Source organism: Sorex araneus, chromosome 11 (assembly GCF_027595985.1).
Source record: "Sorex araneus isolate mSorAra2 chromosome 11, mSorAra2.pri, whole genome shotgun sequence".
Taxonomy (NCBI): domain Eukaryota; kingdom Metazoa; phylum Chordata; class Mammalia; order Eulipotyphla; family Soricidae; genus Sorex; species Sorex araneus.
In genome coordinates this window covers 26,423,169-26,443,275 of record NC_073312.1, presented here as the reverse complement: position 1 = coordinate 26,443,275, position 20,107 = coordinate 26,423,169, and the positions used below count along the sequence as shown (strand labels likewise).

Below are 20,107 nucleotides of genomic sequence, written 5' to 3'. Positions count from 1 at the left end.
ATTGCTCAGAAGTAAACTCACTATCATTTTGGTATACTCTGTAGTATAACATGTAGCCAACATAGTTAAACACAGCATCAGTTGATTGCTTTACATTTCCCACAAGTGAGGAGTCCAGGCAAAAGTTATCTGGGCTTCAGCTCACTGTCACAGGTTGAAATCAAGGTTGGTACCGTGAGTTAATCTGAGGTTATTATGCATGTTTATAAATTCAGTATTTTATTGTAGAATTCAGTTCTTTGTTGTTACTGTTGTTGTTGTTGTTTTGGACCATGTCAGCTGTGCTCAAGGCTTAGTTCTGATTCTGTGCTCAGGGGTAACTCCTGTGTGTGTGTGTGTGTGTGTGTGTGTGTGTGTGTGTGTGTGTGTGTGTGTGTGTGTGTATGGAGGGGGGTTTGTTGAAGGACCATATTGTAATGAAGGGGATTGAACCCAGGTTGGCTGTGTGCAAGACAAGCACCTTACCCACTGTATGATTTATCTGGCCAGGATGTAGACTTAAAGTGAATCTTTAGAATGGTTAGCTTAGGCTCACCCAAGATAAAAAAAAAAATTCCCTCTTGATTAACAGATTGGGCCAGAGAAATAGTACAGGGGTTAAGACACTTGCCTTACATGAAGCCAACTGGAGTCCAATCCTTGGCATTGTATAAGCTCCCCTGAACCCTGCCAGGAGTGACTCCTGAGCACAGAACCAGGAGTAAGCCCTGAGCACCTCCAGGGGTGGCCCCATGCCAAACCAAAAGAAAATGTGGGATGATCAGGAACAACCCAAATATAATGTTAGTACTATTAGTCCTATGGCAAAAAAGGAAAAATCAAATAGAAGAGATGATGATACAGGCAGAAAAATAAAGTGATGCCTTAAAACAGGGGAGGGGCTGAGAGTACAGAGAGGGGTTAAGATGTTCATGTAGTGTGAGGTGAGCCTGACTGGAACCCCCCTGCATATGTCCCCAGAGCTGGGAGTAACCCCCAGCACCACCAGGTAGTGTGGCCCTCCTCCGCAAAAAGGCAAAGAAAATCGTGTTAATTTGAAAAGAATCCTATCTTTTGCCTCCAGGGCAGTCTTTACTCAGCTTGTGTCCAAGGGATAATAGCTTTCCTTCTAGCTTTGTTTCCCTCCCTTCTACATGAAGGTAAAGCTTAGTGTTCCCCGGACTGCTTTCTTCTTCGTCTCTTGTGCAGGCCCAGGCACAGTTTTCCTATTTTGTGAGTGAGTTAACCAGGGGTGATGATCAGAGGATGCCTTAGCCCGTGTAAAGATGTTTCTCCCTGAAAGAACTTGTAGCCCCAGCTGTTCGGAGGCGGAACCTAGGGTGCAGAGCCGTAGGCCACCTTTAGGAGGCGCTCCCACCATCCCGGGCTCCGCGACGCTGGAATTCTCTTTCTCTCGATGCTCATCTCTATGGTTTCTGTTGTCTGTGTGGCTTTTATTTAACCCGGAACAGGCGGCGCTTCCGGTTCCGGCGGGGCCGTCCCTAGAGGCGGAGATGGCGGCGACAGCGGCTGAGGCGGAGGCCTCGGGCTCGGGAGAGTCGCGGGAAGAGGCTGACGTCCCCAGTCCCGCTTGGGATGAGTCTCAGCTGCGCAGTTACAGCTTCCCGACCCGGCCTATCCCGCGGCTGAGCCAGGGCGACCCCCGGGCGGAGGAGCTGATCGAGAATGAGGTAGGGGGCGGGGCCGGGGAGGGGGATGGGACCTGGCCCGGGGTGGGGGAGAGGTCAAAGGCGGGGGGGGGTGGCGCTGGGGCGGAGGAGGGGGGTGTCCGGCGGGGGCTGGGGGGCGCGAGCGGGAGAGGAGCATCCTGCGGGGCGGCGGGGCCCGCGTTCACCGCTGCTCGTGTTTGCGCGCGGCAGGAACCCGTGGTGCTGACCGACACGAACCTGGTGTACCCCGCCCTGAAGTGGGACCTCGACTACCTGCAGGAGAACATTGGGAACGGAGACTTCTCCGTGTACAGTGCCAGCACGCACAAGTTCTTGTACTACGACGAGAAGAAGATGGCCAACTTCCAGAACTTCAAGCCCAGGTCCAACCGGGAGGAGATGAAGTTTCACGAGTTCGTGGAGAAGCTGCAGGAGATCCAGCGGCAAGGAGGGGAAGAGAGGTAGGGGCCCCCTCCGCGGGTGGTCTCTCGGGGCTGGCTCCCGCGCCCCCCCCCCGTGTCCCTTGGTTGGCGAAGGGGGGTGGAAGCGCTTTCTACAGTGGCGGGAGGGCCCGTGGGACCGCGTGGAGGGGCACCGGGGTCCTGCGCGTGTGTTGTCGCTGGGGAGCGAGGGTGCCTTGAAACGGATCGCTGCAAGCCGAGGACACTGAAGGGATGGGGAGCCTGTTGGGACTGGAAAGTTCATTACTCAAAACAGCGCCTTCATTTCTGTCTGAGCGTGGGCTGCCACGCGTTCTGTTTATTTATTTATTTTTTAAAGAGTCAGAAATAAAAGTATTTATGGGTGTTATTAGATATGCCGAAAACAGTAGCAAGGCTCACCATTTGTTGTGAGACGTTACTGGTGCCCGCTCTAGCAAATCGATGAACAACGAGTACAGTGATACAGTGATGGGTGGTATTGCACCCAGTGGTGCTCAGGAGACCATGCAGTTCTAGGCCCTCCTTTTTGCGAAGCGGTTAAAGCTCTGACCCAGAAATCAAATCTTTTTGACTTTTTTTTATGGGCACTATTCTTTTTTTTCCTTAAATGCTAGAGGGAGTCCAACATAAATGTCTTTGGAATTAACCTTGAGATTGCCGAAAAACGTTAAACAGGCTGGAGACAGTTCAGTGCTAAGTTGTATATTTTGTTGTGATTTGGGGAAAGGATAGCATCCTCTTGTTTTAAGGAAGGTCAGAGTAGATGGGGGGAGGGTGCTACATGTGATAACGAACAGGGCATGAGAAAGATTCCTCCTCTGCTGTTTTATTTCTTCCAGTCACACTGGCTGTGTGTGACCTACTCCTGGCTCTGCACTCAAGGATCACTCCTGGTGGGGCTCTGGGACCATATGGCGGGGGGAGAGGGGGTGGTGTTGGGGTTGAACTCCTGTGGGCCGTGTGCGAAGCAGACATTCTGCCCTTTCTACCCTTTCGGGTGTTCCTCTCTGCGTTTGTCCCTGTTTATAAGAAGAACCTCCTACATAGATCCAGTATAGCGCTGAGTCCTGCATTCTCACATCACCCTGGGGAGTTGCTTTCTTCAACTCACATTTGGTGCCCAGCTTTAAGAAGCTGCTAGTCTCCTGTCCCATTTGTCTTTCTGACTCCCTTAGAGCAGTGTTTGATTGAATGAAAGAACTTGACATTTGTCTTTTTTTTTTTTTCATTTTGCTTTATTTTGGGGCCACTCCCAGCAGTGCTCAGGGCTTACTCCTGACTCAGCACTCAGGGATCAGTCCTGGTGGTGCTCAGGGGACTATATGTGATGCCAGGGATCAAATTGGGGGTGGCATATTTGATGGAAGCAAGCTCAACTCCCTTGTACTTTTTCTTTCCTGACAGCAGTGCTTACCATGATAGGACTTGGACCAAAATATTTGAATTGGATTCATCAGTTTTGTTTGTGCTTTGGACAGACTCAGCAGTGCTCAGGGCTACTCCCAACATAGAGCTTGAAAATTGCTCCTGGTGGTGCTTGAGCCACCAGGTGTTGCTGGGGATCAAACCTGAGCCTCCCACATGGAAAATAGACTTTTCAGGCCTTTTAATCTTCTTCGTAGCCCACATTAAATTTCTTGCCTCCTTTCAAAAGCATTTTGCTTCATTGAGTATGAACTCTGGGTGATTTCAAGGAAAGCTTTTTCCTGTTTGCAGGTTTTGCCGTGCCAGCTGACTTTAGCACCAAACAGCTGTGCAAGTTGTGGTGATTCTGAGGTAGGATGTATTGGGATTTTTTTTTTTCTTTTTGGGTCACACCTGGCAATGCACAGGGGTTACTCCTGGCTTTGTACTCAGGAATTACTCCTGGCGGTGCTCAGGGGACCATATGGGATGCTGGGAATCGAACCCGGGTTGGCCGCGTGCAAGGTAAACACCCTACCCGCTGTGCTATCACTCCAGCCCCTGGGATCCTTTTTGAGCTCTTCGAGCATTTACTTGAAACAGGAAATGTTCCAGGAACTCAGTTATAATGGGACTTGCTTATACTCATTGTTGAAATGTGGTCTTGACTGAGAGTTACTTGCAGATTTTTATATGATTATGTGTCTTTTCTCTGAGAGACCAAACATTGTATTGCGGGTCTTGCCAAAACAGGAGCCACTGTTTCCAGCTCAAGATTCTAGTTCATGTTGTCTAAATATCACAATTGAGCCTTTTGACCTAATGTTCTTCTTTTTTTTTTTTTTTTTCTTCTTGAGTCACACCCAACAATGTTCAAGGGTTACTCCTGGCTCTCCACTCAGGAATTAAGTTACTCCCGGTGATGCTCAGGGGACCATGTGGGATGCTGGGGATCGAACCCCTGTCATCTGTGTGAGGCAAACGCCCTCCCCACTGTACTATCACTCCGCCCCCTTGATCTGATGTTCTTAGGATGGTTGCTTATGTGTTTTACCTATATGGTGGCCCCCTTACAATGTCATTTGTGGGATCGGATTAGATATGTTGTGTTTTTATATCCTGCAAGGTACTCCTGACCTCAGGTGAGTTAGCAGCCCTGGATCTGTGAAGAGCCTACTGAGGTACCTTCCTTCAGATGTTCCTTCAGGCTATAAAAGAGAGATATAAACTAGGCCCACAGTGTGGCACTTGAAACAGCAAAGATGTTTCTCACTCACCTTACTTGACTATCATAGGTCACCTGGAAACGGTGTTCTTAAAGATTCTTTCCACTTTTGGAACCCAGATTGGCCCAACAGCTGTTTTCTGGGACTTGGTAAAGATAGTAGTTGTCATGGTAGTGCATACTTTGTTTTGTTTTGGGGCCAAAGCAATTTAAATAAGCAAGGCTGATTTCTACCGTGCTCAGAAGAACTCACAGTGTAGGAACTAGCTCTTGGTGAACCCTGACAGCTGTTTACCCAAGTACCATAGGGGATATTTTCAGTTCTCAGAGTCTGGACCAAGGCTGATTTATCTTTCTAAGGTCTGTGGATAGGTGCTTAGGGATGTTTGAGATTGAATGTTCTGTGTATATGTGTCCTTTTATGGGGGCACTTTGTGTTCTTAAAGACTCATTTAGTGAGCCAGAAATCACCTCTTCAAAATATTCACACACCATACATCAGCTAAAGGGTCACTCACTAATATGTAAAGACTTTTTTAAAAACTTAGCAACTTAAAAAAAAAATAGCCCTATCAAAAAATGGGAGGGGCCAGAACAATAGTACAGCAGGTAAGGCACTTGCCTTGCACATGATTGACCCTGATTTGATCCCCAGTAACATGTATGGTCCCTGGAGTCCATCAGGAGTGATCTCAGTGCAGAGCCAGGAGTAAGCCCAGAGTATCACCGGTTGTGTCCCAAAAATAAAACAAAACAAAAAAATGGGAGAAGAGCTGAATAAACACTACCAAAGAAGACATATATAGCCAACAGGTAACTGAAAAAATGCTTATTGTCACTTCTAATCAGGGAAATGGCAAATCAGAATGACAGTGAAGATACCACTTCAAGACTATGAGAATAATCAAAACAAACCAAAAACAAGCAGTGGCAGAGATGGAACAAAAGGAACCTTCATTTACTCATGCTTGGAATACAAATCAAACCATCCTCTAGTGAAAACAGTATGGAGAATTCTCACAAAATTAATAGAGGGATCAGAGAGATTGCTCAGTGGGCTGAGTGCATTCTTTTCATCCGAGAGGCCCAGATTCCAGCACTGCATAGTCCCCAGAACACTGCCAGGTGTGGTCTTAAAAAGCCCTGTACCTACCAGATGATCCAGGAAGTCTACTCCTAGGCACCTATCCCATGAACACAAAGACATTAATTGGAAAAGAATAAATTACAGTCATTGTTATTTACAGTAGCCCAAATCTGTAAACAGCCCAAGTGTCCAACGTATAGATCAGTGAATAAAGATGTGGACTCTAAAGGAATTCTGCTCAACTGTTAGAAAAGAGGAGCTCTTGCCTTTGTGACACGAAGGATGAAACTGGAGGGGGTCATGCTAAATGAAGGAAGTCAGAAGGAGAAAGACAAGTACTGGAGAATCTCTTGTGTACAGAAAGCAAGGAAAGAGTCAGTGTCCAGTGAAGGCATGGACGCTGAAGAGGACTGAATGTGTTGAGTAAATGATGATGGACAGAGAGTGACGCTATGGTGGGCCTGGTATTGGTAGCATTTTACCTCTAAACCAAGCATTACATTAATGTGAATGAGTGTTCTCTCAACAATAAAATGTAAAAATAGGTGTAGGTATATATTACGGAGAAACTGTTTTAACTACTACTGGGGTGGGAGATGGTTGGCACTAGGAATTGAATACAGAACTTCACCATGAAGGCCACTTGGCACTGAGCCACATACCTAGCCCCTAACCTTTTCCTTAAATGAAAGTTTGGCTCTTATTCAGGGGCTAATACTGGTAGTGCTCAGAGGATATTGTGCCTGGGATCATGCCCTGGACTCCAGAGGCACAGCCTGTACTCCAGCCCTTTGAGCTGTCTCCCTAGCCCCAACGGAAGGGAGGCTGAGGAGATAGCTCAGTGGCAGGACACATGCCTGAATTTTATCCCTGGTGCAGGATGTTCCTACTCTTTCAAACTCACCCCTCCCATTGGCGCCAGATACTGCCCTGGTTGCCTCCAAGCACAATATTCTTGGACCTGAGCTCTGCTGAAGGTGACCCCTAAAGAAAAGCATTTTATTTTTTGGGTTACACGCAGCGGTGCTCAAGGATCACTTTTGGTGGGGCTCGAGGGACTATCTGGGGTGCCAGGGCAGGGATCGAACTCAAGTCAGTTGCATGCAAGGCAAGCAAGCACCCTATCCAAAGTACTCTTCCTTCAGCATTTTTATTTTTAAAGGTTGGTATTGAATAGTGCAAAGAAAAATACATAAGGACGCGCAGTTCCATAAGAATCGATGTTGACTAAGGTTTGCACTGCTGCAACTTTTCTCTGTGAGACTGATGTGGGTCTGGATTTCCAGGCATGGGGAGAGACATGCACTAATGAGATTTTCTTCTTGGGGAACATAGGTTGTATCTGCAGCAAACACTCAATGACACTGTGGGCAGGAAGATTGTCATGGACTTCTTGGGTTTTAACTGGAACTGGATTAATAAACAACAGGGAAAGCGTGGCTGGGGGCAACTGACCTCCAACCTGCTGCTCATTGGCATGGAAGGTAAGAAATCTTTCAGAAAGCAGCATGCCTTGGAGTCATAAAACCACCATTCATTAGCTCCTTGAGTTTGAACAAGTCACTTAATTTTCTTTTTTGGGGTGTGTGTGGGGGGTAGGGTTGGTGGAGAGAAGTCTCTCAAGCAGTGCTCAAGAGCCTCAGAGACCACCCTTTAGCATAAGTGGCTAACTGAACTGGACAGTTCAGTGCATTGGCCCAGCAGTGTGGTGCCAGTTGGGGCAGTTAGAGCCTCACCTGGTGGTACTTGAGCATCATGTGATACACGGGATCAAATTGCATTGCGCTGCACTGGTCATGCACCCTGACCCCAGAGCTGTCTCCCTAGCCCCTCACTAAACTTGCTTTAACTTTAGCCTTTTGCTTTGTGAAAGGGACACAGAACCTTATAAATTGCTGTGAATAGTAAGTTGGATAATATATGTTAAGCCTTTAAGCTAGTTTCATGCGCTCTAAAAAAGGAAGTGCTTCCCTTTTTCATTCAGTAGCATTCAAGTGCATATATTCACATATAAGGGATATCTTTCTGAAATACTGCTGTTGTCTATTGGATTCAGAAAGTTTTTATTCCAATAGTAGGAGAGATATTTTCCCAGGATAAGTGTTACTATCTTTCAGTAATACATTCGTAGCATTAAAAATCAAAAGGTATAGGGCCTGAGTGTTAGTATAGCAGGCAGGGTGCTTGCATGCATGCAGCCAACCTAGGTTTGGTTCCTGGCACTCCTTCCATAAGGAGTGATCCCTGAGCACAGAGCCAGGAGTAAGCCATGAACACTGCCAGGTGTGGCCCTGAAACAAAACAAAATTGAAAGGTATATTAAGAGGACTAGAGCACATGTTTTGCATACTGGTGCCCTGGATTTGATCACCAGCACTAGATGGTCCCCTAGGCACACTCTGAAGAGTGGCCCCTAGAACCATGCTTGGGAGTAGAGGTGGCTTCTCGAACCATGCTGGGAGTGGCGCCTGGCCCCGCACCCACACCATGACAGCCCATCCCCGTCCTGCTAGTTGTGCCCTAAAGGAAAAGGATATAAGTGGTACTTAGTGATAAATGTCCTTCCTACTCCTTTCTCCCAAACTCCTATTTTTTTCTTTGGAGTCATGCATGCATGTTTTTAGTTGCTTGTAAATCCTATAGGATTTTACACATATGCGTATGTGAGTTGTTTTTCTTTAAGTATGGTGATATATATTTTGGGGGAGTTTGGGGGCCACTTCCATTGATGCTTGGGGTCTACTCCCAACTGTGCTCTGGGAACCAGGCAGTCAGGGAGCAAACTGGGTCAGCTGCATGCAAGGCAAGTGCCTTAACCTCTGTACTATCTAGCCCTGTTTTTCTTGGTGGGAGGGGAGGCGGGAGGTGGGGTTGGGCCACTTCTGGCTGTATAGCACTGCATCATCAGGCCCTGCCATTGACCTGTCCTTCCTGGTTGGCTGAGTACAGTGGGAAGTCGCCCTTAGCCCCAAGACCCTTATCCTATATCTTTATGGGAAAGGAATTATTACTGATTTGGCAGTACCAGACTCAAAGGACTCGAACCCCGGGCCTCATACATGCAAGGCAAGTGCTCTCTCTGACCCTAGCCCCAAACTGTATATTTTTGAATCCATTTCATGTTAACTTACCAAGAGTTAGTTCTGGCTTTCTGCCTTATTATGCTGTGGTAGAGTTCGAGGAAGCAGAGCCCTCAGGAAGACACGAGAGCAAATCTTTGAGGATGCCGTGGGCTGGCAGCATCAAGAAGCCAGTATAGTGGGTAAGGCATTTGCCTTGCAGACAGCTGGCCCGAGTTCAATCCCCGGCACTCCACATGCCCCCAGGTGTGGCCCTAAAAGGAAACGAAAAGGCCAACCATCTGACCTATCCAAAAAGACCTGGGGAGTGTTTCCTAAACTCTAGTCTTGCAAAGAGCTCTTCAGCTGTCAAGGATCATCCAAGGATAAATAACAGATGTGGCCTCAGCTTTATAGAGTAGATGGAGAATGCATACGCATGGGCAGAAATAATTCACGATAATTAAGTTTTTTTCAAATTGTACAGCACGCCACAATCAGATTTGCTTTCCCCTGAGAAAATCAAAAGCCCCGTTGTTATTCTAAGAAGTGTTGCATCCCACAGATGTATTGAAGTTGGACTGAAGGTTGAGACTTTTTGAGCCCCAGATGAGCTATCCTGAGCATGTTCATGCAGCTTCGAACAACTGGTTAATTCCAGCAAGGAAAATGATGCACGCTTCATCAACACCAGTCATTTCAGTGGTTTCTGACTCTAGTTTTGCTGCCTGTGTATTCTTGCCCTCATTAAGAAAGTGGATAAGCATGCCTGATATATTACTTGGTCTTGGTTTCATTTTGATGTGCCATTGCTTCCATTAAGGGCAGCAACTATAGTATTAAAAATCTTTGTAGGGGTTCAGGGAGCAGGTGGAGTGCTTGCCTTGCACGCAGCCAACACATTTCAGTCCCCAGCACCCCATATGATTCCCCGAGTCCCACCAAGAGTAATTCCTGAATGCCGAGCCAGGAATAACCACTGAGCCCAGCCAGGTATGCCCCCCCCCAAAAAAAAATAAAACAATTCTACTTTGTATTAAAAGCAAATTCAGGTTATAAGAACAAAATGGTGCTTACGAGAGGAGATGTGGATGTGGTGAATGAAACTTAAAACTTCCTGCAGTAATCATGCATAAATAAACATTAAATTATTGATTCTAATGCTATATATCTGAAACTTATACAATGTTACAAACATGTTATTTCAATAAAACATTTTAAGAAAAGAAAGTCTACTCTGCTAATTGCTGGTGAATCCTTAGCTGGTAATGTTTGCTAGATGTTTGCTACCGATTGCAAGTGTAATACTTGGGACCAGAGAGAGAAAGAGAGAGTGAGAGAGAGCTCAGTGGGCTGAGCATGTTTTGCATGCGAAATCTGGGTTCTATCCCTGGCACCATCTGGTTCCCTACATACTGCCAGGAATCACCCTGACCCAGAGCCAGGAGTAGCCCCTGACTGCCAGGTATAGACCCCAAATCATTAAACTATAACCCCCGTGCAAGGGAGATAACTTGAAAGACTGGAGTGCACTACTTTGTATGCATGCTGAGCTCCAGCTTCAGTCTTTGGCTCTGCATGGTACCCAGAACATAGCTGGCATTGTCTTCCCTCTCCATCTTCAGCACTACTAGTTATGCCTCTCCCCCACACCCTCCTTGAAAAAAGCAACCAACATATAACGCCTAATTTCAGTCTCCCCGTTTCTGCCTTTGATTTGGAGCCTCTCCTAAGAGGACAGACCGGCTTGCTCTCCAGCACCGGGCCCTGAGTTTCAGCAGTATGTCCTCTGCTCTGGATAAGAAACTGTCTCTCCCCACAGGAAATGTGACACCGGCTCACTATGATGAGCAACAGAACTTCTTTGCTCAAATAAAAGGCCACAAGCGATGCATCTTATTTCCCCCGGATCAGTTTGAGTGCCTCTACCCATATCCTGTTCATCACCCTTGTGACAGACAGAGCCAGGTGAGCTGTGGAAGAGGTGGGACTGTTTCGGGACCCACGGTTGGCATGTTTTTCCCCTTGTCCCTGTAAGCCCGGTTTGGTCAGAGTGATTTCACAGGGTATCTCACATAGTCCAGTGCTGACTCTTACGTTGTTGGACATGGGTTACCTTGTTTGATTCGCTCAGACGTTTCTGGAGTACGTTGTAAATGAACCAAATGGGTATGTGATGTTGGATTTAATCATTGTTATATTTTGATGTGGATGTTATTTCTTTTTGATGAGGGGTGGCTAGAATTGAGATTAGTCACTTAATGTTTTCCCTGGAAATAAGTGATATATAGCTCTTCATGGCCAGAGGGGTCCACTACTTCTTTGAGAAAATCGCCTAGCCACCCACAGAATACTATTTGTTGAGTAGAGTACATTTGGGAGAAAGTTCTGGAAGGTTTGGGTGAAAGATGGGTCTTGGTTCCTCATATCTGCAGGGTAGGAATTGACTCTCTGAATTGTAAGCTGTGTTGATTGACCTGTGGAGCACTGAGGCCTAGGATTCTTTGTCGCTTTACACTCAGCATGCTCGTTTTCCTTCCTTCTGTGAGAGAGATATGGGACTGGGGTGAGGTAGGTGTAATCAGTTATTTGGGACAGAGTGGGAGGTTGATTGTCTTGGGATAGCAGTTCTAAGTCCTTGGGTAGATGAAGAGGCATGGGATTGAACTGACTTCAACAAAGAGGTTGGTCCTAGGAAAAAGTAACGGCGCGCGCACTTGCGCGCGTGTGTGTACATATATACACATACAAAATATAGTGGTGGTGTTTCCACTGCTGGATTATGTTTTCAGGCCTTTTTAAAAAAAACAAACAAACTACAAAGCAGCAAATAGTTGTTAGTGATAGGTAATGGTGATTGACTAATTTTTTTTTCCCCCCTTCTTTCTCTTGAACCTCTCAGGTGGACTTTGACAATCCTGACTACGAGAGGTTCCCCAATTTCCAGAACGTTGTTGGTTACGAAACAGTGGTTGGCCCTGGTGATGTTCTTTACATCCCAATGTACTGGTGAGGAAGGGGGGACTAGGACTGGGGACTCCCCTGCCAAGGCTTATCTGTGTCCCCCCCCTCTTTGAGTTGTGGCTGGGTTGGTCTTACATAGTCTACAGAAAGATTGTCATAAGCACACTGAATATGGGGGAAGTGACAGCCTTGTCTCCAGGATGAGACGACAATTCCTGAAGTCAGAGTGGTGCCAGAGGAAGCTGGAGGCAGGCATACTTGCTCTTCACTCACTGGCATTTGGAGACCGATCAGTACTTACCGTCTTCTGCCTCTTGGGTGGGTTTGACCAAGTGAGGGTGAAGTACTGTGTCTTCATTTTTCCCCCTTTGCTGGACTCTGCCTAGTCTCCCATGCTTCCTTTTGGAAAATATTGATGGCAAACAGGAGCCTGTTTATTTTCTTGCAGGTGGCATCACATAGAGTCATTACTAAATGGGGGAATTACCATCACTGTGAACTTCTGGTATAAGGTGAATATGGGCTGGTTTTTGTTCTTGTTTATGTTTTCCATAGATGGGACTCGGTGAGGTAGGTAACAGTATTGGATTATCTGGGATGAAATGGGGAACTTAGCTATCTCTGGATGTGATTTTCTAGGTCGTTGGGGAGTTGTAGAGGGTTGGGAATGAGCCAGTTTCTTAGAAGGGCGGATGGTGCTGGGAACAGTGGGTGATGCTAAAGCTTGAGCTGCTGCTTCCTTTGCAGGGGGCCCCCACCCCTAAGAGAATTGAATATCCTCTCAAAGCCCATCAGAAGGTCGCCATAATGAGAAACATTGAGAAGATGCTTGGAGAGGCCTTGGGGAATCCACAAGAGGTATGTGGCTGCCCCGAGGTGGCACTCCTGTGGCTCCATGGGCGGAGTGACCAGGGAAAGGCAAGAGTGGGTCACATTCGCCAGAGCTCATCTGTTTCCGTGTCGAGTGTCCTCCCTGTTCATAGAGGTTATGGGGATTTTTCAGAAAATCCTTGTTTTCTGGTGAGAGCTGGGCTTGACTGGCGGATCAATTATAATCTGTTCCGTGCTGGTGGTAATGTTCCCCGTGGGGCGTTTGTACCAGCTGGGGACCCCTGAAGGGATTCTTTTGGAAAGGGAAGCGAGTAGTAAAGCAGCTCTTCACTCTCTCCCAGCTGTGCCGAGGCTGCTATAGGTAATGTTGAGACCTATTTCACACACAGGTGTGGAATGTGCCAGCGGCCCATTGGGTAAATGCGAGACATTTGTGTTAGGAACACTCCCCCCCTCCTTCAGAGGACCTATGAGGTTGGAAGATGCCACCAGACCTAATTATAGGTGACCTTTCCAGGTAGTGAGGGACCTGATCTTCTTATGGCATCCTTAAGGCACATGCTAACACACTCTCTTGTATGTTCAGATGTACACTCTTGTGTGCTCCCCTGACTCCTGTCTATCAGTTTGCTGCAGGCTTCCAGGCATGAGACTGGTCACAAAGGATGGACCCAGAGAGCAGGGCCATGCCCCCGAGTCCTGGGTGGGCCCCCTGGAAGAGATTATTGGAGGGTCTATCAGTTTGAATGAAAGCCATGTCCCTGTCCTTGGCTGGCCGTGGCTCTGTCTCCAGACCCACCTCTTTGGCTCCTGGGCCTAGAACAGGCCGTTCTGACTGGTTCCTCCTATCTCTTCACAGGTGGGGCCCTTGTTGAACACAATGATCAAGGGTCGCTACAACTAGCCTGCCGGGAGTTGAAGCCTCCTGCCAGGCGACCGCTCGCTCGTCCACACCGCTTCATTGATGAGGACAGGAGACTCCAAGCGCTAGTATTGCACGCTGCACTTCATGGACTGGACTCTTGCCATGGCCCTGAGGCAGGTGTCCGGGCAAGGCAGGGTGGCTGGCGCTCTACTCCGTTTGGAGAGACTTCTTACCCTTGCCGCTCTGCCCCAGCACCTCCTCTCTGCCCCCTGAAAGTCCTGTATTTAGTGTGTGGAGTTCCAGCTTCTGGTCGTCATCATGTCTGTCTGTCGGTCTGTCACTCGGGATGTGTATGTGTGTGCGTGTGGCCTGCGCACACACACGTGTGTATATGTTCCTTGCTCCCCCCTTTGGGTCAGGATCCCACTCGTGGCTCTCAGCCCATTCTCCTGCAACCTCAGTGCCTCAGCCTGAGAGAGGAGATGCTCCTGGCTGCCCACAACATCTGGTCTGCAGGGCCGCAGCTGTCCTGGTTCTTGGGGCAGTCGGCCCCTTCGCAGCATTCACAGAGCCAGGCTCTGGCCTCAAGGAATGGCTCCTGGGACTCCAGTGGGGACAGCAGGACGGAGGCTTGCCTGGAAGAGCCTCGTGGGTCTGCCCTTGGGAATCGGATGGGGTTCGAGCCAGGTCCTTCAAGCTCAAGCCATATATAGAAAAGAGCCTTGGGACACGAGAAGGAAGGATTGGGCTAAATTCCAAATTACAGACACATGGCTTTTCTCTTTCCACTCCAGCTCTTGCTCCCTCTGCTGGGTGCCAGGGGACTTCTAGCAGTGGCTTCTCTAGGTTCTAGGGCTGCAAGTCTGTGAACATGTGTGTACGTGTGTGTGTGTGTGTTCACACACTGGCCTGCCTCTCTGCTTACCAAGTTTCTCCACTGCTTAGCTGTGTCCAGTGGGACAGAGAGCAGGAGCCCCAGGCAAGGGCTTCCAGACCTTGCCTGGAGCTTTGAAAGTCCCTTTTAGCCTGCGTGTCAGTCAGGTTTGCCTGCGGACTGCACAGGCTGCCGGGCAGAGCCTCCAGCTCTCCTCACCCTCCCGCCTGGGTCCTATCCTCGATTCCCGCAGAGCTTCCTGGCGAGTAGATGAAAAGGGGTCCGGCTTAGGCAAGTAACTCATCACCTGCCACCCACTTTGGAGCAAGGACAGAAGTGTAGTCTTGCCCCTTCCAGCCAGCGCCTCTGCCGGCCCCACAGCAGTGTGCCACAGAGACCCTCCCGAGTCAGGGCACGTGGCGGCAGAGGAGCGAGCTGTCCCTTTCTGTCCATAGCTCTTCACAGGCCCCCTCTCAGGACTGCAGCTTCCAGCTGAGCAGCTGGGCGCTGCACAACGTCAGTGGCCATTTCATCCACCCAGGGGGACCCGGCAACAGGATGGTGTGGGAGCGTCTGTCTTCTCACTGCCCACTGCCTCCTCGTCTCCGTGCCCGTTCTCTCTGGAAGAAATGAAGAGTTGGAAGTTTCTGGGCTTTTCTTGGATTTTTCTTTTTTTTCTTTTTTTTTTTGCCAAAGGTTTATTTCCATTCTCAGCTCTGACTTTTATTCCCCTGGAATTCAGTTTACAGTTACAGTGCACTGATGGACTGACTGTATGTGTGTGTGTGTGTGTGCGTGCTTGCGTGCTGATGCATTGAGAGTGTGTGTGTGTGTGTGTGTGTGTGTGTGTGTGTGTGTGTGTGTGTGTGTGTGTGTGTGTGCATGTATGCGCCTGCCTGTGGATTTGGGAAAAGCTGTTGATTTTAGAACTGCCTGGGGTTTTCTGATGCCGTGTGGGTGTGCAAACATGGTACCCTCTCACATGTAGTGCTTTCAAGTATGTTAGTATTGGCAAATTGGAGTTGCGCTGATCCTCCTGCCTCCCATCAAAGAGGCGCGCAGAGGAGTCCTGGGGAGTGGATGGTCCTCCTCAACTTGCCTGCTGGCCTCAGCTCTTAGAGCTGGGGTGTGTGCACTGGGTGGCGTGTGCCTCTCGGCTGCCCCAGCTCTCAGTGACTGCCGCAGGGGGCCTTCACAGGTTCCCTGGTAATAGAGTTGTGCCTCCGTGCTAACAGATGCCCAGTGCTCTTGTCTTTGTTTCTCACAGCCCTGGGATGCAGGAAGGGGCTCAGACAGCTGACGTGATGAGGGCAAGTGGGATTGCAATCTTCTACTATTTGGCTGCAGCTCTGTGCCACCCGCTCTCTCCACTGGACTCTGCTCCTGCTTCTGCTCCGTCTCCTCCTGGGCACTGTAGACCACCCTCATTGCTCACTGTCCTGTACCAACTCTGGTCGGCTGAGATCGTACCTTCCCAAGAGGCTGCAGGAGACCCAGCTCCGGGCTGCAGCTCTTTGGGCTCTGGTGGAGGGCAGTTTGGGAAAGCATTCTGTATTGGGTGACGGGAGGAGCTCCCACGGAACTAAGTTCACAATACCGTTGCCTTGAGTTTCCTCGGGTATGTCCGCTGACACCTCCCACCCCACTCCTGTAGCTGTAGAATGGAAGGTCTGGGTCTCAGAAACCTTGATTCATGTTCGCTCCTTTTCCCGCCATGGAGGAGGTGGAGCCTCTCCACTGAGTGCGGTTCGGGCGGTTTGGGCTCTCCTTCTCCTGTCACTGGAGGAAGCAGTTCCGCTCTGTTGCTCTCCCCTTGTTCTAGTCCGCACACACCAAGGGCCTGTATGGAGGTCAACCATGTTGCAAACCCCCCACCTTTTTTTTTTTTAAGCATGATCAGGTACAGAGGAGATGACTGTTTAGTGAAGTCAAATATTTGTTGGGGGGCTGGGGTTTGGGGGGATGGAGGAGGGGCTGTTGTGGTTATCAGTTGAGCAGATGCCCAGGATGCCTGGGGGAGACCAGCTTCCCCTACAAATCAGAGCTCTAAATTACAAGGTTTTTACCAACGCGAACAGTTGGGGGAAGTCGTCTGCTCTCATTTGCGTAATGGTTTCTGTCACTGGTGATTAGACACAGGATGAAGGAAAAGAAATTTGACAATTAGGAATGAGCGATCATTAATCTGAATCTGTTAAGAGACAGAGAGGGGATGGCTCCTTATCAATGGGCCAGCCCAGTGTGGAGAGACCCTCCCTCCATCAGTGTGCCCACAGGCAGGCTGAGACAGGGACGCCTAAAGGCTCTCTAGGCAGCCCCAGTCCCCAGCCTGAAGGTGATACGGGAATAGAGGAGAGAGGTAGGGGTCAAGTGCGACCTCCAGGGCAAAAGGTGAAATAGAAATGTTTGGGCACGTGCTTGCTGTGTGTGGGGAATAATTTTGTGGTACTCCAGGTATAGACCACCTGTGACCAGTATTTGTTGCCTTTCAACCCTGCAGGGAGTGGGCAAAGCCTGCTCTTTATCTTCCAGAAGCTTCCACCTAGGTAGAGAGGGAATCACATGAAACAGTTGGAGTTGATGAGGCCAGAGGTGGTACACTCTGAGTCTGGGGTTAGAGATGCTGAGAGGAGGCAGCGCTCTCCTGCTAGGATCATCTGGGGCCCGGGCTCCCAGGGATGAGCTCTCCAACCCGGCCTCTGGGCAGCCGTGACCCCCACCCCGTCATTGCATCTCAGTGTGATGGACACTGAGCTTCCCGTCCCAATGGGAGTCTTCCGATACAGAGCTGAACGCTGGATTGTGCCACCACTTCGAGTGACCTCATCTCTTCTGTCTCTTGAGACGTCAAGAACAGTTCTCAGAATCAGTGGGCCCCAGTTGGTATTTTCTCTGGTGGGTTTCTTGAATCGTTTCCCTGTAGTAATGGGGGCCACAGCACATGATTCACCTACTCCTGGGATTTTATTTTTTGGGGCACCATTGGTAACTGCCTTGCCTCTGAGTCTTTGATTCTTCAAACTTGAGTGCAAAGTTCAGAGACTGTAGGGGTCAGGCCTTCCCCAAACAATAAGAAAGCTGGGGTGCACTTGCAGGTGGTTGGCAGGGTTCTAGAGGTCTGACCTTCCAGCCCGTGTCCTTTCTCCCTGGGACTTCCAGCAGCTTGTCCAGTGATTGCCACCTGCTCCTCTGATGGCTTTTGCCAGAGCTGGCCTGGTTTCTCCTCAGCTGGCCCTACCTGTTTTCTTCAGTAGCCCACCTGACCTGTCACAGAGGTCCCCCTCACCCTCACAGTACCCTTTGTTCTGAAGTTTCCTGGCTGCTGGTGTTGGCATAGGCTTGTCTCCCAGGCCCTTCTTCCTGTGCATCTCCGAGCCATCTTTCTACTCTTCAGGCTCTGCTGATGTTTGTCCCCGTGTCTTTTTGCTCTAGCTTCTTGCCATTCCTCTGTCAATTCTTTACACTCTGGGGACTCTGTTTAGTGCTTTCCTGGGGACAAAGCTGCAGACAGTGACAAGCCAGAGAGGCCCAGAGGCCTGCAGTCACCACGCCGTCCAGAGATGGCTGAGGAGAGGGGTCCTAGACACTGGTGGGTGGTGGAGAAAGACACCCCTATCTCTCTCCGCTGCTGGGGCCTCGCCTGGCAGCACAGGTGCAGGTTTGGTTCCCGTCCAGGTGTGGCTTTGTGCCTCGGGATCTGGAGTATCTTCATGAATTATCTCCGTATTTCCTCGGGTGTCAGGTGATGCGCCAAGCATGGGGCTGACCTTTGTATTTTAGTGGTTGCTAGAAGGAAAACAGCAGATGGCTAGTCAGAGGATCAGGGGTGGAGGTGACAGATGAGAAGGACCCTGCGGACTAGGGGAGCAGGAGGGGAGCAGGAGAGCCATCCCAGGGGTCAGCCCTTGTCTGGACCATCTCTTCACTCCACATCTGCAGCATGATAGCCGACTAAAGAAGCTTGAAGACTTGGATCTTGACACTTTCACCTACAATCAGGCCCTTGGGTAATATTTTGGCAAGGACTGTGTCCCCTTTAACGTCAGTGTGAGACAGTCTAGCATAGTGTTTAAAAGCGTGGATTTTGGAGTCATGAATTTGGTTCAGGTTTCTAGCTGTGCTACTTACCAGCTGGTTGTGACCTTGGTTGATTTTTCTTGACCTCTCTGAGCCTCTGTTTCCTCAACTGATAATGTGTTTGGGGAAAGGGAGGTGTTGAAAATAACTACCTCAGGGTTGTTGGATATACCGAAATGTTGTAAAGCTTTAGCACAGTGCTTGGCAAGCACTTAATAAACGGCTGTGGTGGTGGTGGTGGTGGTGCTGTTTATTCATAACTCAGAAACTTGATTCCATTAACTCCCGAGCAGATTTCCAGTGATAACCTGTCCTCAAGAAAACCCTTGGGAAGAATAAGGACACGCTGACTGGAGAAATGCATGTTGGTATGTGGGCGGACAGAAGAGCCTTGATGCTTGATGCTTGAACCTGTCCTCGAGGAAGGGAACAGGGATGCCTCTGCAGCGTCTCCTGGGGCCCCAGCAGGAAGCAGTCATGTATGAGATTGGCTTGTGTGAGGGGCGGAGGGCCACAGAATGAGTGTCATACCTACAGAAGCTGTAGCCACTTTGTGCTGAGGTGGTGTGGCAATCAAATTGGTCCCCGTCACTCACTTTTATTCGTGCCCTTCCATATATTTCTACGTGTCATGATCTAGGATGGATGAGGATACAGAGGTGAGTTTAGAAAATTACAAGATGGGCTGCGGGGTATAGTTTAGTGGTAGAGCATTTGCCTTGCATGTGTGAGGCCTTGGGTTTAGTCACAGGTGCCACCAAAAAGGGAAAACATAAAACACACACACACACACACACACACACACACACACACACAGAGTGGCCAAACATGTAGCTCAGTGATAGAGCACTTGCATGTATGAGGCCTGGGTTCATTCTCTAGCACCTCATAAAAGTTAAAAATCTTTGATGCTGGGGTTCAAAGGCTTTGCACCTGCTAGGCATGCACTGTACCACTGAGCCGCATCCCCAGCAAGATACCTTGTATTTGTTCGGGAGCCACCTGGCTGTGTTTGTTTACTCCTGACTCCTCTCAGGGATCACTCCTGGTGGACTCTGGACATCATGGGCTGCGGGGGATTGAACCCAGGTCGACTATGCAAGGCAAGTGCCTTCCATGCTGTACTAGTGCTCCGGCCGCGGATGTTCATAGCTATTATTTCTGGCCGTCCCTGGACATTTCTGCTCCAGAGCTTGTTTCCATCCCTGCCACATTCTGCCTGTGGCTTCCCTGAGGGAGGTGAGCACGCACAGAGGAGCCCGGGTCCAGCCTGTGCTCCTGGTCGCCCTACTAGAAGCGACAGCCTCGACCTCCCTCTCCCAGTCCTGAAACACTGCTCCTCAGTGCTTAAGGATTTTGCCCATTCCTAGGAAACCCTGATGATAGAATAAAAATGGTTGTTGCCACAGAAATAAGTCACTTTTGGAGCTGGCACTGGTTCAGGTGACAGAATGCATATCCTTGCGTTGTAGGAGATCCCAGCTTCACTAGCACAGACTCTCCCAAGTGGCAGATAGCTGTCATTGGTGACCCTGTCTTCTCCCGCAGAAGGCTTCACCTGTGCTTTCTGGAGCCCCTGCCACCCTCCTCAGAAGAGATGCCCAGCCGAGTTCTCAGCCCTCAGCGTGT

At 49.3% G+C, this 20,107-nt stretch overlaps 1 protein-coding gene across 1 annotated transcript; it reads left to right on the top strand.

Annotated features, from left to right (window-relative positions):
* Positions 1-1,467: 1,467 nt before the first annotated feature.
* Positions 1,468-18,715, top strand: HIF1AN (hypoxia inducible factor 1 subunit alpha inhibitor). Its single transcript, XM_004616353.3, has 8 exons — positions 1,468-1,670; positions 1,860-2,110; positions 7,144-7,292; positions 10,690-10,835; positions 11,770-11,876; positions 12,280-12,343; positions 12,579-12,689; positions 13,522-18,715. Exons 1-8 carry the CDS (start codon positions 1,494-1,496, stop codon positions 13,564-13,566), a joined length of 1,050 nt encoding a protein of 349 aa, XP_004616410.1. The 5' UTR covers positions 1,468-1,493; the 3' UTR covers positions 13,567-18,715.
* The last annotated feature ends 1,392 nt before the right edge of the window (positions 18,716-20,107 follow it).

Bases quoted from the DNA above. Each gene is read 5' to 3' on its own strand.
- HIF1AN (XM_004616353.3), top strand. From the start codon at position 1,494: ATGGCGGCGACAGCGGCTGAGGCGGAGGCCTCGGGCTCGGGAGAGTCG. The intron at 11,877-12,279 runs GTGAGGAAGGGG...ATTTTCTTGCAG, and splicing joins CTTTACATCCCAATGTACTG to GTGGCATCACATAGAGTCAT. The intron at 12,344-12,578 runs GTGAATATGGGC...CTTCCTTTGCAG, and splicing joins CTGTGAACTTCTGGTATAAG to GGGGCCCCCACCCCTAAGAG.